This window comes from Plecotus auritus (assembly GCF_963455305.1).
Source record: "Plecotus auritus genome assembly, chromosome: 5".
NCBI lineage: Eukaryota > Metazoa > Chordata > Mammalia > Chiroptera > Vespertilionidae > Plecotus > Plecotus auritus.
In genome coordinates this window covers 10,574,170-10,588,713 of record NC_137776.1, presented here as the reverse complement: position 1 = coordinate 10,588,713, position 14,544 = coordinate 10,574,170, and the positions used below count along the sequence as shown (strand labels likewise).

Below are 14,544 nucleotides of genomic sequence, written 5' to 3'. Positions count from 1 at the left end.
TAATGACTTTTCTAAAATAAAAGAAGCCAAAAGAAATTCTTAAATACCATCAAATATTGCCCTCCACAGAATCACTATTAACAACTTACTTTATAGCCTTTCATACCCTTTATTTTTGTGTATCTGCATATATAATGTTTTATATTTATCATACTGGTTTTTGCCACCGCTTTCCTGAAAAAGTTCTTGTTTAAAAGTTACATTTCCAGAATGTCTCTTTTTTTCTTCTGTATTTCTTTATAACACCAGAAGTATTGGATTCTGCAGACTCTGTTAATTAATTTAAGAACAGTCCATTTCTCCCAGCAGGCTTCTTATGTAATCAACTATAGGAATCTCAAACTCTTTTCCTTAGGAATCTCTGGCATCTGAGATTGAGGGGACCATGCGTAAAAAGTTGAGCTTGGATGAGGAATCGTCTCTCTTTAAACAAAAGTAAGTACAGATCACATACATGTGCTGTTACTCAACTGTTAGGATGGAAATTTAAAAAATAAAAATAAAAAAAATAAATAAAAAAGAAGCCACAATCCAGAGCAATAGACATAAGGAGATTCAGTAGTAAATCTGCTTACTTTTCCTACTACTCACATTTGTGAGAGAGTTCCTGTGTTCTGACGTTTATTTTCTCATGACCTCTCCTCAACTTTAGAGCTCTTCAGGATGGCTTTATTTTTAATGAATTATACCTATACGAGGGGCCCAGTGCACGAATTCGTGCACCTTGAAAGGAACTATGGGCCGTGAGGCTGCAGTGGTCACAGGGGTGGGTCTTGGTCCATCCTCCGCACCCCTGCCCAGCCCCTCCCGCCATGGCCCCAGTACCCTGTCTGCTGGCAGCCCCGCTCCCGCTGCTGCCGCTCCCACAAGCTGATGGCACCGGCCCCACTCGCACCTGCTGGCGGCATGGAGCAATTGGGGTCGGTGCTAGCAGAGGGTGTGAGTGGGGCCGGCGCTATTAGCGGGTGCGAGCGGTGGCTGCTGCCCCAATCGCCCCTCAGGAGCAGGGGGAGGTGGAAAAGCCCTGAGGGGCAATCAGAGCCGACAGCCGCCGCTCACACCCGCTGACCACCCACTGTCGGCACTGAGCGATCGGGGCCAGTGCTGTGCGCCGGCAGTGGGTGCAAGTGGGGCCGGCACCTGTAGCAGGTGCGAGCGCCGGGCAGGACCACGGAGCATGGGAGCAAAGAATTTTCAGTAACCACCTGAGGCTTGCCCCAATGACAGCAACCAGTGCCCCGCCTTGCTCTGGCGCCCCCACTCACCACCTCCACCATCCCGCCGTGGCCAATGCCCGCCATATTCCACACACTGTCGCCTGCTGCTGACGTCCTCCATGTTCCATGTGCGCCCCCTGGTGGTCAGCACATGTCATAGCAACCGGTTCAGTTGTTCCACCTTTTGGTCTATTTGCATATTAGCCCCTTATTATATAGGATACCTCTTTTCTGAAGCACCCCAGCAGGAGGGAGTGATAATGAACACTTCTTTTTTGACAGGGCCCAACTGAAACGGGTATTTGATACAGTCAGGATTGCCAATGACACACGGGGCTGCACTGTCCCATTCCCAGCTCTACTATCCATTCCAGGCTCCAACCGCTCAAGTGTCATCATGACAGCAAAACCTTTTGAGTCTGGTTTACAACAAACTGCAGAAAAAACCCTCCTGAGCCAGAGGAGCAGCTCGGAGGAGGTTCCAGGGTAAGAAACACAGATCGAGGCAGTGATTCTGCATTTCTGATGGCATTGACATAACAGATTCACATGCACACATTCCAGCATTGCTCTGTGCTGTCCCAGGGAAGATCTGGAACCGTCCTTTTCATTCAGTAATGATGCCACATATCATTGTTTGTAAGACTGATCGCTGATAGCAAAAAAGTTTTTTAGAGTGAAAAAGCTACATTTAATTAAATGTATTCAAAATGGATCCAAGTTTGAGTCTAAATCTTCCTGTTCAAATTCAAATTTGTTTTAATGCGTTTGGTCACTAGCAGTTATACGTACATAGTATCAGATGACCCTTTCTCATAACCCATGCTCATAATCTCAACTACTTGGGTGCCTTTAGAAAAAACAATAAGTATGAATACCTATTGGGGAAAACTAGCTTGCTCTTAATTTTCTAGTTGTTTAAACTTATATTTTTTCTTCTTTTTATTGTACTAAATATCTAATTCAGTTCATTGAATTACATATAACTAGAAAGTAAACATTACTGGGCAGTCTGCTAAAAGCTTTTTTTGTTCGGGTGTTTGTTGGTTTTTGTGGGGTTTTTTTGTTAATCCTCACCGGAGGATATTTTTCCATTGAGTTTTAGGGAGAGTGGAAGAGAGAGGGAAAGACAGAGAGAAACATCGATGTGAGAGAAACACATCGATTGGCTGTCTCCTGCAGGAGCCCTGACGAGGGCCCAGGCCAGGGAGGAGCCTGCAACCAAAGTACATGCCCTTGACTGGAATCGAACCCGGGACCCTTTGGTCCACCGAGCCAAACTGGCTAGAGCTCAGCTGAAAGTTTTTGAAAGATAGATCTTTGGCACCTGAGAGAAATCTTCCCTAATGCAAAAATAATTACAGTACTCTGGGTTTTTTATTTTATTGCCTGGTCTGTAGTGAGCATGCTCTGCACCCACAGGAGCTTTATGTGTGAATAGCACCTTACCTTAGAAGACTGAACAAACCGATCTGTGTGAATTCACACACAGCACCAGGAGCAACTACAACTCAGCTTGCTACTCTTCCCTTTGATTTCAATTATAAGATGCCTCTAATTTTAAAATGGGTGAAAAGTGAAAAAATACGTGTCATAGAACTATGAAAATGCAGTAATTATAAATCTTGTTTGCTTTTTAAATGTTCTGTAATGTTCATGGAGAGTTCTATGACCCAAAGCAATTTTTTCACATTTTAATATTTTTGAACTTGTTTATGTTTTGCATCTCATAGTTTAAGTAGCATTTTTTTCTTTCTTGGTAGCACATAAAATAATGGCGCCTTTTGTAATCAGTGGTATTATAGATTCATGAAATATAATACTTTTTTATACTTACTACCTAAACTGAATTTATAAATGGTCATTTCTGTAGTTTCATATATCAAGTGAAATAGAAAGGGTAGTAAACAAAACATAATAAAGTATATTTTTGTCTATCTGAAGTCACTATTTTTATTTTGTCTATCAAAAAATATATAGTACTAACGATTTTGGTGTGTTGTTACTATTTCTGTATCCTAGATATCTAAGAGAAACTACTGTGTTTTTAAGATCAGTCTTTGAACATTCACCGTTGTGGAAAGGAGAGGGCTAGGTGGTATTTGTGACCCTCACAGACCTAGTCAGAGAATGTGATTTTCCCATAGGAACGTTCAGAAGCTGGGTCAACCAGAACCCTCTGAAGATAGGGATTTGGCTACAGCACTGCACCGCCTTAGTCTGCGGCGACAAAACTACTTAAGTGAGAAGCAGTTCTTTGCTGAAGAATGGGAGCGGAAGATCCAGGTTCTAGCTGACCAGGAAGAAGGGGTTAGGGGCTGTGGCACCCCCACCGAGAGCCTTGCCTCTCTCGGCACTGACCAGTCGGAGACCACGGACTTCAGCAGTACCAGCTGCCTTCGGTGTTTTATGCCTGAAAAATTACAAATTGTCAAGCCCCTTGAAGGTAATAAATCAGTAAAGGCCATTTTTAAGCCATGTTCCTTATTGGCCTTTCCTTGTCCTAGATTGAGATTTGTATTGTCATTGTAAGAGCACTGTGTGCAGAAGATGTCTTCATTATCCCTAAATACCACTGTCTGGGTGACAATGCTTTGCAGTACTTTGTGGGAAATGAATGAAGAGATCTGCATTCTCCAGGTCATCAGCCATTAGTTTTCTTTTTACTGATTATTTTTTTAATATAAATGTGATGGAGGAAGATTAATCTTTATTGTCCTTTCCTACGAATACTGTTGATGGCAATTTTTATGGTAAGATAAATGGAATATGATAAGTAAGAATAATCTAGATGTAATACTTCACCTCTACTTTGCTTTTCAAAAAAGAGTTCTTTACCCTAGCCCTAACTGGTTTGGCTCAGTGGATAGAGCGTCGGCCTGTGGACTCAAGGGTCCCAGGTTCGATTTCGGTCAAGGGCATGTTGCGGGCACATACCCAGTAGGGAGTGTGCAGGAGGCAGCTGATGGATGTTTCTCTCTCATCGATGTTTCTAACTCTCTATCCCTCTCCCTTCTTCTCTGTAAAAAATCAATAAAATATATATTTTTTTAAAAAGTTCTTTACCCCAGAAATATCATCTACTTGGAGGTATATGTCCCTCTATTTTTCTTTTTCAGTTCTGTTCATTTTAGTTGTTACTGTTCTCTCCTAAGATAGAACTTGAATTCAGAATAAATTACTTGTTTTATAGAAAATTGACAGCCTTCAAATGATTCTCTGCTATTATCATAAGAGAGTCTGTGTTAGAAAAAATTTTTAGTAGGAGACCTATGAGGACCCCTCAAACTCAAAGGTTCTATATGTTAGTTTCATTCACTAATGATTAGTGCAGGCATTTGTCCGAGTTGCCATTTTTAGGATGAAATGACTGTAGTGTCTTAATTAGACATTGCATGTGATGCAAATGCTTGGGGTAATCATTCACCAGGACTCATAGACAGGAACCAGGGCGACATATCCTGCTTTCATCATTTCCTTCATTGTCTGACTCTCCCTGCCAGCCTGGGGAAAGGAGAGTCATGAGCAAGGTGGGGAAGTACACACAAAACCCACTGAAAATTCAAGGTGTCTTCCATTCTAGGATCCTGGCTTTTGACTCGAAAGTTTATAAGCCAAGGAAGTATTGATTTTTGTCACCCGGGAAAATAACAGCCCCACCTCTGAGACACACACCTTCTCATCACTGCCTCAGCACCTTAGTTCCTCTTAAGGCTGTTGTCTTATTTTTCTTTCACCCCTGCTTTAGATGTCCTTTTTAAAATTAACTTTTGAAATAGAAAGGTTATTATTTGTATCTTCAGCAACTTGTCATTCTTCCACAGAGGACTTCATTTTGCAAATTTTACCAAATATTAAGATCACATTAGTCGTTTTTTTCTTTTTCTTTACACATGTAATTTTAGCTTCTGCTTCAAGATTTAGTATTTGTGAGAAGTTTACAACATGCCTTTTTATTTTTGTCTTGCATATTCAGGATCACAAACTCTGCACCACTGGCAGCAGCTTGCTCAACCAAACTTAGGAACCATTCTTGACTCGCGACCCGGTGTCATCACTAAAGGCTTTACCCAGTTGCCCAAGGATGCCATCTATCACCTCTCAGATTTAGAAGAGGATGAAGAAGAAGGTATCACGTTTCAGGTCCAGCAACCTCTTCAAGTGGAACAGAAACCTACAGATCCCAAGCCAGTAACAGGAATCTTTCTACCGCCCATTACTTCAGCAGGTGGTCCAGTTACAGGTGAGAAAAGTGCTTGGTTGAATATAGTCTAGTAACTAGTAGTACTTTGCATCCTGACTTACAGTCAGCTGACTACCTCCATTTCAGTCTCACTGTAGTGTACTTAGTCTTGTAATATCTATAATAATAAAAGTGTAATATGCTAATTAGACCAGACATCTTCCAGATGTCATTCTGGACATCCTTCCTGATGAAGCCAGAGCTGGAGGGAAGCCAGCCCGGGCCCCAGGTGCCTGCGGGCAGCCGGAGGAGGGAAGCCTGGGTCCCGGGTGCCTGCCGGTGGCCGGAGGAGGAGGGAAGCCGGTGCCAGCAGCCTGTGTCTCGGGTGCTGGAGGGAAGCCGGTGCTGGCAGCCGGGGGAAGGAAGGCCTACTCTTGCACAAATTTTCGTGTATCGGGCCTCTGGTAATATAATAAAAACCTATAGCATTTAGTGGCCCTTCTAATTCTACTTTATCTTAGCCAGCCAACATAATTAGATTTGGGGGGAGAGAGAGAGATCAATTCAGTCACTGGCTTGCAAACTTTTTGGGCTCAGGACCTCTTTATACTCTTAAAAATCAATGAGAATTCCAGAGAGCTTGTCTCTGTGTGTTGTATCTATTGATAATTACCATATTAGAAATGAAAACTGAGAAATTACAAAAGTATTAACTAATTTAAAAATAATAATTACATGTACAATATGTTTTATGAAAAAGCTACTTTTTAAGTAGTGGGAAGAGTGGTTTTGTTTTACAATTTTGCAAATCTCTTATTTATGTTTCAATAGAAGATAAATTCTCGTATCAGCTTCCACATTCAGTTTATTATAGTTTGTTGTTTTGGTTGAAGAGTGCAAAAAAAATGCAGCCTCACACATATATGTAGTTGGAAAAGGAAAGAGAATTTAAAAGCCTCTACAGGTATTTGCGGATATTCTTTGATTTTACACCAAAACTTGATCAAGGTTTGTAGCAATATGATATCTGAAACCCTATCAGTGAACTTTTATACTTTGTTACATTAAAATCTATTTGTCTGTCCTACACGTTGAATGCATTTTTCCCCATGCATGAATTTTTGCATCATGCATGGGTCATTTGGAGGATATTGGTTCACTGAAGTTATGCAGATGTTGACACATTTCATTATGTAATATATTAAAATCATATAAATATCACCACCTGTCTCATCAGATAGGTCTTTTAGTATTAGGAAGCTTTCAAGCTCTCAAGTTTTCCAAAATCTCATTTTCATTCGAAATCTCAAATTTTGTCAGTGACAGCAAACACTGTCAGCTATTTTCCTTGAATAGACAGATTCACGACAGTCATTTTCAAGAAAATTTCTGCCAGTTATCCATTTACTGTAGTTTGCCTATTCATTGTCCTTTCAAGCAAAAATGATGTCCCATGAAAAAATTACAACTCAATTGCACATGTGCTTTTCCTCTGGTATCTTGGTATGCAGCAGAGTGCTTAATGACTACTGCCCACTTCACCACACAGAATATTAAAAAGAGTCAAGATTTAATAAATAATTTTTGCTGCTTCATCAAGGACATGCTTATGTGAATCTGGCTTTTTTTTTTAATGCTATGAATAGATAACAGCAAATGCCACCCCAGTCGAAAAGGCAGATAGTGTCTTAGCATTGTTATGAAAGTGAACTCCCACAGTGTCTGTAAACCACACTTTGAGAACCACTGGAATAGATAGTTTGATTAGAAAGATTGAATGAGCCCTAACCAGTTTGGCTCAGTGGATAGAGCGTCGGCTTGCGGACTGAAGGATTCCAGGTTCGATTCCAGCCAAGGGCATGTACCTTGGTTGCGGGCACATCCCCAGTAGAGGGGGTGTGCAGGCGGCAGCTGATCGATGTTTCTCTCTCATCAATGTTTCTAACTCTCCCTCTCCCTTCTTCTCTGTAAAAAATCAATAAAATATATTTTTAAAAAAAAAGATTGAATGACTAGATCTTGCTTGTTGGTTATTCGTAAATTTTTTTCAGAATATCTTTTTGTCTTGTTTCTAAGCTATTTTTAATCCTTTTAAATTACAGTTTTAAAGTATTAAAGGATTCAGCTGTATACTAAGCAGTCAATACTAATTACAATATTTATAACTTTTTTTTTCCAGATTTGGGGATTTTTGTACAAATGACACTTGATAAGTGCTGTATTATTAATAAGTGTTAATGAACTTTTTACATTATTAATCTTGTCTTTCAATGTTGTGTTTGAATCCCTAGAAGTCTGTGCTTCAGTTGCAACTTCAAACCCAGGAAAATGTCTGTCATGCACAAACTTAACATTCACCTTCACCACCTGTAGGATTTTACACCCCTCCGATGTCACTCAGGTTACTCCCAGGTAGGTCTGGGCAGTTTGAGGCCTGACTTCTTTTTTCAACTATGTGTTCATGAATTTCTTTTAAAAATTACTTTCATTTTAATTCCCAGAATTTTAATTAATGTTCTGTGATGATTTGTCTTCAGAATAGTTTCACATTGTATTTTCTCGTTTGGTCATTGTAAGTCTTTGAAGTAGGCAGGGCAAGTGAGTGTCGTGTAAATAAAGAAAATGAGGCATAGAAAGTTCATGTGGCTGATCCAAGGGCAGACAGGTTGTAAATGGCCCAGCTGGGACTCTACCCACAGTTAGCCAAACTGCAAGAGTTGAGGGGACCAGTCCTCTCCACACTGAAGTACCCTCACTTCTGACACCACCTGCAAGTTCAGGGGGTTCCCAGAACCACTCCCTAGTTTGATAACTTGCTAACAGGACCCAGGACTTCACTGAAAGCTGTTATGCTCACAGTGACTGTTTATTACAGGGAAAGGATACAGCTTAAAATCAGCCAAAGGAAGAGACGCATAGACCCGAGTCGGGAAGGGTTCCACTTGCAAAGCTTCCCTTGACCTTGGGATTCGTTACTTCCTTGGCATTGACGTGTGATAGTGCACACAGAGTATTGCCAGCCAGGGGAGCTCACCCAAGTCTCAGATTTTATTTTGAAGCTTCAGTGCATAGGCATGATTGATTGATTGATTGATTGATTGATTACCCATATGGTTGAACTCTCCTCCTGGTCCAGTGACCCAAATCCACCACCCTAAATAAAATGGTTGGTCTGTCTGACATGGCCAGGCCCATACCAAGATCTGCTGTGGCCAGCTTTCATCCTAAACAAAGACACTTGTATCAGATATGGCATAGATTACCTCCCAGAATGGAGCAAAAAGACCAGACCCCTCTAGCCAAGGCCAAAGTATTTACTACACAGTCTAGAACATGGATATTCCACTCCAACTAGTAGTTGAGGGATCTCAACTTAATAAGCCATATTGCTATTTCTGTCCTACCAGTTCCCAAATAGAATATAAGGCAGTTTTCAAAAATTCAGAGACCATTGCAGTGATACTATTAACTAGAAGGAGAGAAGAAAAGTAAAGCAAAGAGTAAGGCTATAAAATGGATAGAGGAATAAAGCTTGTATGCATATTGTACCATAAAGTTTTATATTCTTGCTGAGGTGAAACATGCATTTGAGTCCTAACTTTCCATCTGCCAGTGTGGAGGGAAATAACATTATGATCCACAGTGTCTATCAGATAGAAGCAAATCAATTGTTTAGGGAAGCATTTGGGTGATATCCAGTAAAGATCTCAATAAAGTCTGTAATAAACAGACAGCTGCAATATTTCCACATTGTTCTTACAGTCAACAAGGTAAATTTTATAAAATTAGTTCCTGAGGGGACTCTCAATTCAGGTTGATACCATCATATGAAGTGTAATTTAGGGAAGGACGGGCACATTCTGCAGTAAGTGGGGACAGGGAGGGTGGACTCTGGCAGCACAGTATACAGACAGACCTCATCCGTTTAGGTTTTTAGTTTAACCAAGCAGTCAGTTTATTTGCATTTTGCCTCCTTTATACAAGCCGGTACTTTGAAAAGTTTACTTAGTGATCCTAGGCTTGCATTTTGTTCAGAATCTTTAAAAACCTTGATATCTTGATATACTGAGTCTTTTCTGTTGAAATGAAAGTTTATCTATTAAATACAGTAACATTTGATCAAGGGGGGGAAATTGACTAAAGAAATATTCTCCCCATTCTGTCACCATTTCTTGGTTTTTTCCTTTTAACAAAACAAAATAAGAAGAAACATTCTAATAGCTGTTAAAGCTTTTAATTATTTTTAATTTCCCAGATACCTGTATTCTAAGTCAAGGTTGAGAAAAATGTATTCCATGATATCCTTATACTACTGTTTGGAATTAACATTCCTGAAAATTGAAATTTAACAGAATTTTATTTGTCCTCAATAATACAAAATTGAAAGGTTAAAAAGAAACAAATTTCTCCTTAGAAGAGCATCTTAGGTTTAATTATGAAAGGTTGTGTTTTTTAAAAAGTCTATTGTTCCCCTAACTGGTTTGGCTCAGTGGATAGAGTGTCAGCCTGTGGACTGAAAGGTCCCGGGCTCAATTCCGGTCAAGCACACATGCCTGGGTTGCGGGCTCGATCCCCAATAGTGGGCATGCAGGAGGCAGCCAATCAACGATTCTCTCTCATCATTGATGTTTCTCTCTCTCCCTCTCCCTTCCTCTCTGAAATAAAAAAATAATAAAAAATCCATTGTTTACTTATGGATTGTCGTCTCGGCATATTTCACTTTATGGAGTGGATGTATTAATAAAAATTTCTAGAGGTTACTTTCTTTAATATTTAAATTTATTTGATTTCCATCATAAAATTTAATATTCCCAGATATATAGTTAAAATTTAGTACAGTAAACTTTCATATCCTATGAAATGTTTCAAATTATAAATATTAGCCAATCATTGAAGTAACATATCAAAATTTTCACTCCTCAGATCTCTACCACAGAGTTCAGTTCCTCTATATTTACTGTAGATAACTACTGTAATTACTTAAATACTGATTTTGGAGATGGCTTTTTATTCTTAAACTGTCTCTCCTGCATTCTTTTTTTTTAAGCTCTGGGTTCCCTTCGTTATCCTGTGGAAGTAGCAGTAGCAGTACATCAAGCACGGCAGTGAATTCTCCTGCTACGTCCTATCGACTCAGCATTGGTGAATCAGTCACCACCCGACGAGATTCCACTGTAACCTGCAGCAGCACCATGAGCTTGGCCAAACTTCTACAAGAGCGAGGCATTTCTGCTAAAGTGTACCACAGCCAAGTTCCAGAGAACCCCCTCCTTCAGCCTCTCCCTAAAGTCCTGGATATCCCTTCCACACCCCCAAATTCACCATCTCACTCACCTTGCCCTTCTCCTTTGCCCTTTGAGCCTCGAGTACATCTCTCTGAAAATTTTTTGGCCTCACGACCGGCCGAAACATTCCTCCAGGAGATGTATGGCTTGAGGCCTTCCCGGAACCCTCCTGATGTTGGCCAGTTGAAGATGAACTTAGTAGACAGGCTGAAGAGATTGGGCATAGCCAGAGTGATCAAGACCCCCGATGCCCGGGAACATGGAAGAAGCCAAGAGGCAGAAATTGGTCTTCGAAGACCAGATTCTTCTGTTTATTTAAATTCAGGTAGCAATTTATTGAGTGGATTGAGGAGGAATCAGAGTCTTCCAATCATGATGGGTAGTTTTGGCACCTCAGTTTGCACATCCTCACCCAAAATGGATAACCTGAAGGAGGAGTGAGGTTCAGCAGTTAACTGAACTCTTATACAAATTAGCACATGAAGGATAGATTTGCACTGACACATGTAGTCCGGTCTTACTGAAAGAAAAGGAATGTTGCAGATGGGCTGTGAATGTGGAAGAGGAAAGTGGAAGATTGGAAACAATTGGGATGAGGTCCTAATGAATAAGGCCTAGTAAATTGAAAGTATAAATGAATGGGTCATGAGTGGAGACAGAAAGGAACAAAGGTTTAATACACTCCTTCAGTTGTTTTTCTTGTTTTGAAAATGAAAAGTGACCAGAAAATAAATTCAGTAATATTGAAATATACCAGGAATACTTAATTTGCTAGCACATTTACCTGTGGTGAGTATAAGCAGAGAACACTCAGGTTAGGAGGAGGTGGGAAGAGAAAAGGACCCGCCTTGACTGTTGCCTAGAGAAAGCTGTTCTGGAAGGTTGCTGGGGTAATCAGTCTGTTACTGAGACAACAGTGAGGTGGCTTTTATGTTTTCTGTTGCTGTCTGGTTAGATTACGCCTTCATCATATGGCAAGCTCTCAGCATTAGCAAGCAAGGTATTTTCATAAAATCAGAACAGTAGAGAGTCTTTTTGCTTTCTATTTTCAGGCCGATGAGTCTCTGGGAGCCCAAACACCACCCAAATTCCTTTTGTATTTGTGATTAACAAGTTCATTTTTAAAATTTGTATTTTTATACAGCATCCAAAAGAAACACAACATTGTGGGAGGTAGGGTTTATTTTTAAGAAGGAAATACGGGTAAGTTGGAACCAACGTAGCTTTTTCCAGAATGCTTATTCTGGATAAGTGTGGTGGCCAAGGAATCTGAACATAAATGAATTTCCTTGGAGGCTGGATGAGGTTAAATCAGAAGTACAATCAGTAGGAATTAGAGAATATTGTATATTTACGACTGTACACTTTTTTAACAAGTACAGTTGGCAACTAAACTCTTTCCAAAGTGTGCTATGCATATCTTTAATGAAAGATGACATGTATTTGCACAAAAATTCTCAGGCACATTATTTATTATAAGCTGAAGTAAAACCCAGGTGCTTGCTTTGAGACTGATTTTTTTAAATATAATTAAAACACATCTGCCTTTTTCTAGATATCTGTGAAATTATAGAATGAACTTTTTAATGGGGGAGTCAAGGCTTTTGCTTTTTGAATGTGAGGTTGTCGTTGGATGGGAGATTATTCTACAGGAGGTCCAGTAACATCACAGTGTCTTCTTTGGGCCACTGGTCTTGGCCATTAGTCATTGCCTTTTCTAGGACTCTGGGCCACTTACGAGGTCCCAGTTATGCAGACACCACAGCAGAAACTTAGAAGTCTTCACGCTTAAGACTCAGCAGGTGAGCTATTTTGGAAGTTTTGCAGTGTGATTTCTATATTTCTTTTTTTAGCCGATTCCTAAAGCTTTTTATTTATTCTCTAAGAAAGTAATCTTCCTGTTGCCAGTTCCTAAGAGATATCAGGAAGTAAGAAAATGTAGGGCCATAGAGTAGTACAAAATGTTAAATTATGAGATTTATGTCTATTATATAAATATCTATAAATTAAGCATCTATAAGTTAAGATTTTGGAGCGTTCTGTATCATTACTATACTTTTTTATAACCAATGCTAAAATGATCACTTTGGAGGTGGGCAAGGGTGTAGGCACAGCCAAGTGAAGCACATCTGATTAAGGAGAACCAGACGTAAGTTTTTGAAAATTAGGTTGATGTTGCTATTCCACCAAGAAACATGGTAATTGTATACTGGTGCATGCTTGTCCCTAGAAATAAATTCTGTCTTGAATTGGGTTTTACTGTTTGCTGAAGCTTTCGCCTAAAATTAGTTTGGGTACAGCCTGAGAATCTATTATACCAAACTTGTGTGCAAAGTATAGTAAGAAGAAACGGAGCCTTATAGCAAGTTCCTTCTCAATTATCTGTTATGCTTTAACATTTTAGTTTTTTTATATCAACTGTGTATGTACTTTTATGCCAGTATAGGAAACTCCAGTCTTTTTTTTTTCCCCTCCTTCAAGAAGGTTCTCAGTGATTATATCTCAGGTATTTCTGAGTATCCTGTTATATAATAGAAAGGATACCTTCCTAAGCTCAGAATTAAAGGGTCTCCTGAATTATGATGATCCCAGATCTTCTGTAAATAACCTTAGGCATGTGTCTTAAGGAAAAGGTAATGGCCATTGTTAAAGTAGTTTTTTTTAAAGTTTTATACTATATGTCCTTGATTTAACACGAATAAACAGATTTTGGCAAAGGGAGGAAATAAGTTAAGAGGCAGCTCATAACAAGAGCTACTTTATAAAGGTATATTATATACGGTGTTCAGGGCCTGTTTTGCTTTTCTGATCACTCTAGTACATAATTATTAGTACTTGTTGGTTACTAACATTGACTACTGACATCTGAACTAGAGCTCTGAGTGTTTAATGGTCCACTCCTTTGAGGTCGGGTGCCTGTAGGCCTATACTCCAAGTGCAGCACCATAGTGTCCACACTGAGTGGTTTGCATTGCGGAACACAGCTACCTAGGAGTGGCAAAGTGCCCTCTGGGGCAGCCAGGGAAATACTGTTATTTGATATCTGGGGCTTGACTTTGTCAAACAGCTCTTTGTTGCACCTACCTTTGCTTTGTCAAATGTAAATCAGATAATAAATATCTTCTTAAATTTTCATTTGTCTTCCTGTGTAATTTGTCCAGTTCTTTTCACTGAAAGTCCTGCATGAAGTCTTTCCTTTCCATTATGTTTTTTTGGTACAGCCAACACAAAACAAACCAATAATAGTCATAAGTAATAAACAGATCTTACTGCATTTTCTTAGATATTTATTAAAATTTTCATTTTCTTGCCTTCTCAGCAAAATACTAATGTTAGTAGCATCAGTCCTCTTCCTGGGCCTTTGGAAAGAAAAGAGCCTTTTATGCAATACCAAAATTTCCTTAAATTCAACCAGAGAAGAGCAGTTAACACTTAGCCCCCCTTCATTTCCTTCCCTTCTGTTTTGGAGCTGACAAAGTTGTACTAGGATCTAAAAGGAGCAGGAGGGAAAAATCCCAAAGTAGTGTTCATTAGTGCTAAGCCTTGGCCAAGTCAGTGCCTGGGGTTTTCCTTCAGAACCTGCTTCTTTTGTAGCTTTGTTTTAAAACACTATCCACAAAGACCCAAATCCTGCTCTTTCCATCATAACAAAACACTTAAGTATAAAATTTCACCTAATAAACAGGCTCAAATTAAATATCCAGTCTCTAGCTGGAGTTGGACTTGACTAGGTGTCTAGTCAAATCTATCCACTGTTCTCTGTAACTTCTTTCCCTCCTTTTTAGCCTTTAACGGCTGTCTCCATCTAGTCTGCTCATGGTGCTTGGAGTTGTGGCAACCACAAGGCTCCCTCAGCACA

General features: G+C 39.7%; 1 protein-coding gene across 1 annotated transcript in view; it reads left to right on the top strand.

The window, feature by feature from the left end:
* The window catches only part of TRAK2 (trafficking kinesin protein 2), a 54,381-nt gene extending 40,561 nt beyond the window's left edge, over positions 1 to 13,820 (top strand). Inside the window, exons 11-16 of the mRNA XM_080670078.1 lie at positions 356 to 435; positions 1,500 to 1,703; positions 3,365 to 3,663; positions 5,194 to 5,460; positions 7,692 to 7,812; positions 10,448 to 13,820. Of these exons, the coding sequence (XP_080526204.1) occupies positions 356 to 435; positions 1,500 to 1,703; positions 3,365 to 3,663; positions 5,194 to 5,460; positions 7,692 to 7,812; positions 10,448 to 11,126 (1,650 nt within the window). The 3' untranslated portion in view covers positions 11,127 to 13,820. The remainder of the gene's footprint in view (positions 1 to 355; positions 436 to 1,499; positions 1,704 to 3,364; positions 3,664 to 5,193; positions 5,461 to 7,691; positions 7,813 to 10,447) is intronic.
* Positions 13,821 to 14,544: the final 724 nt, after the last annotated feature.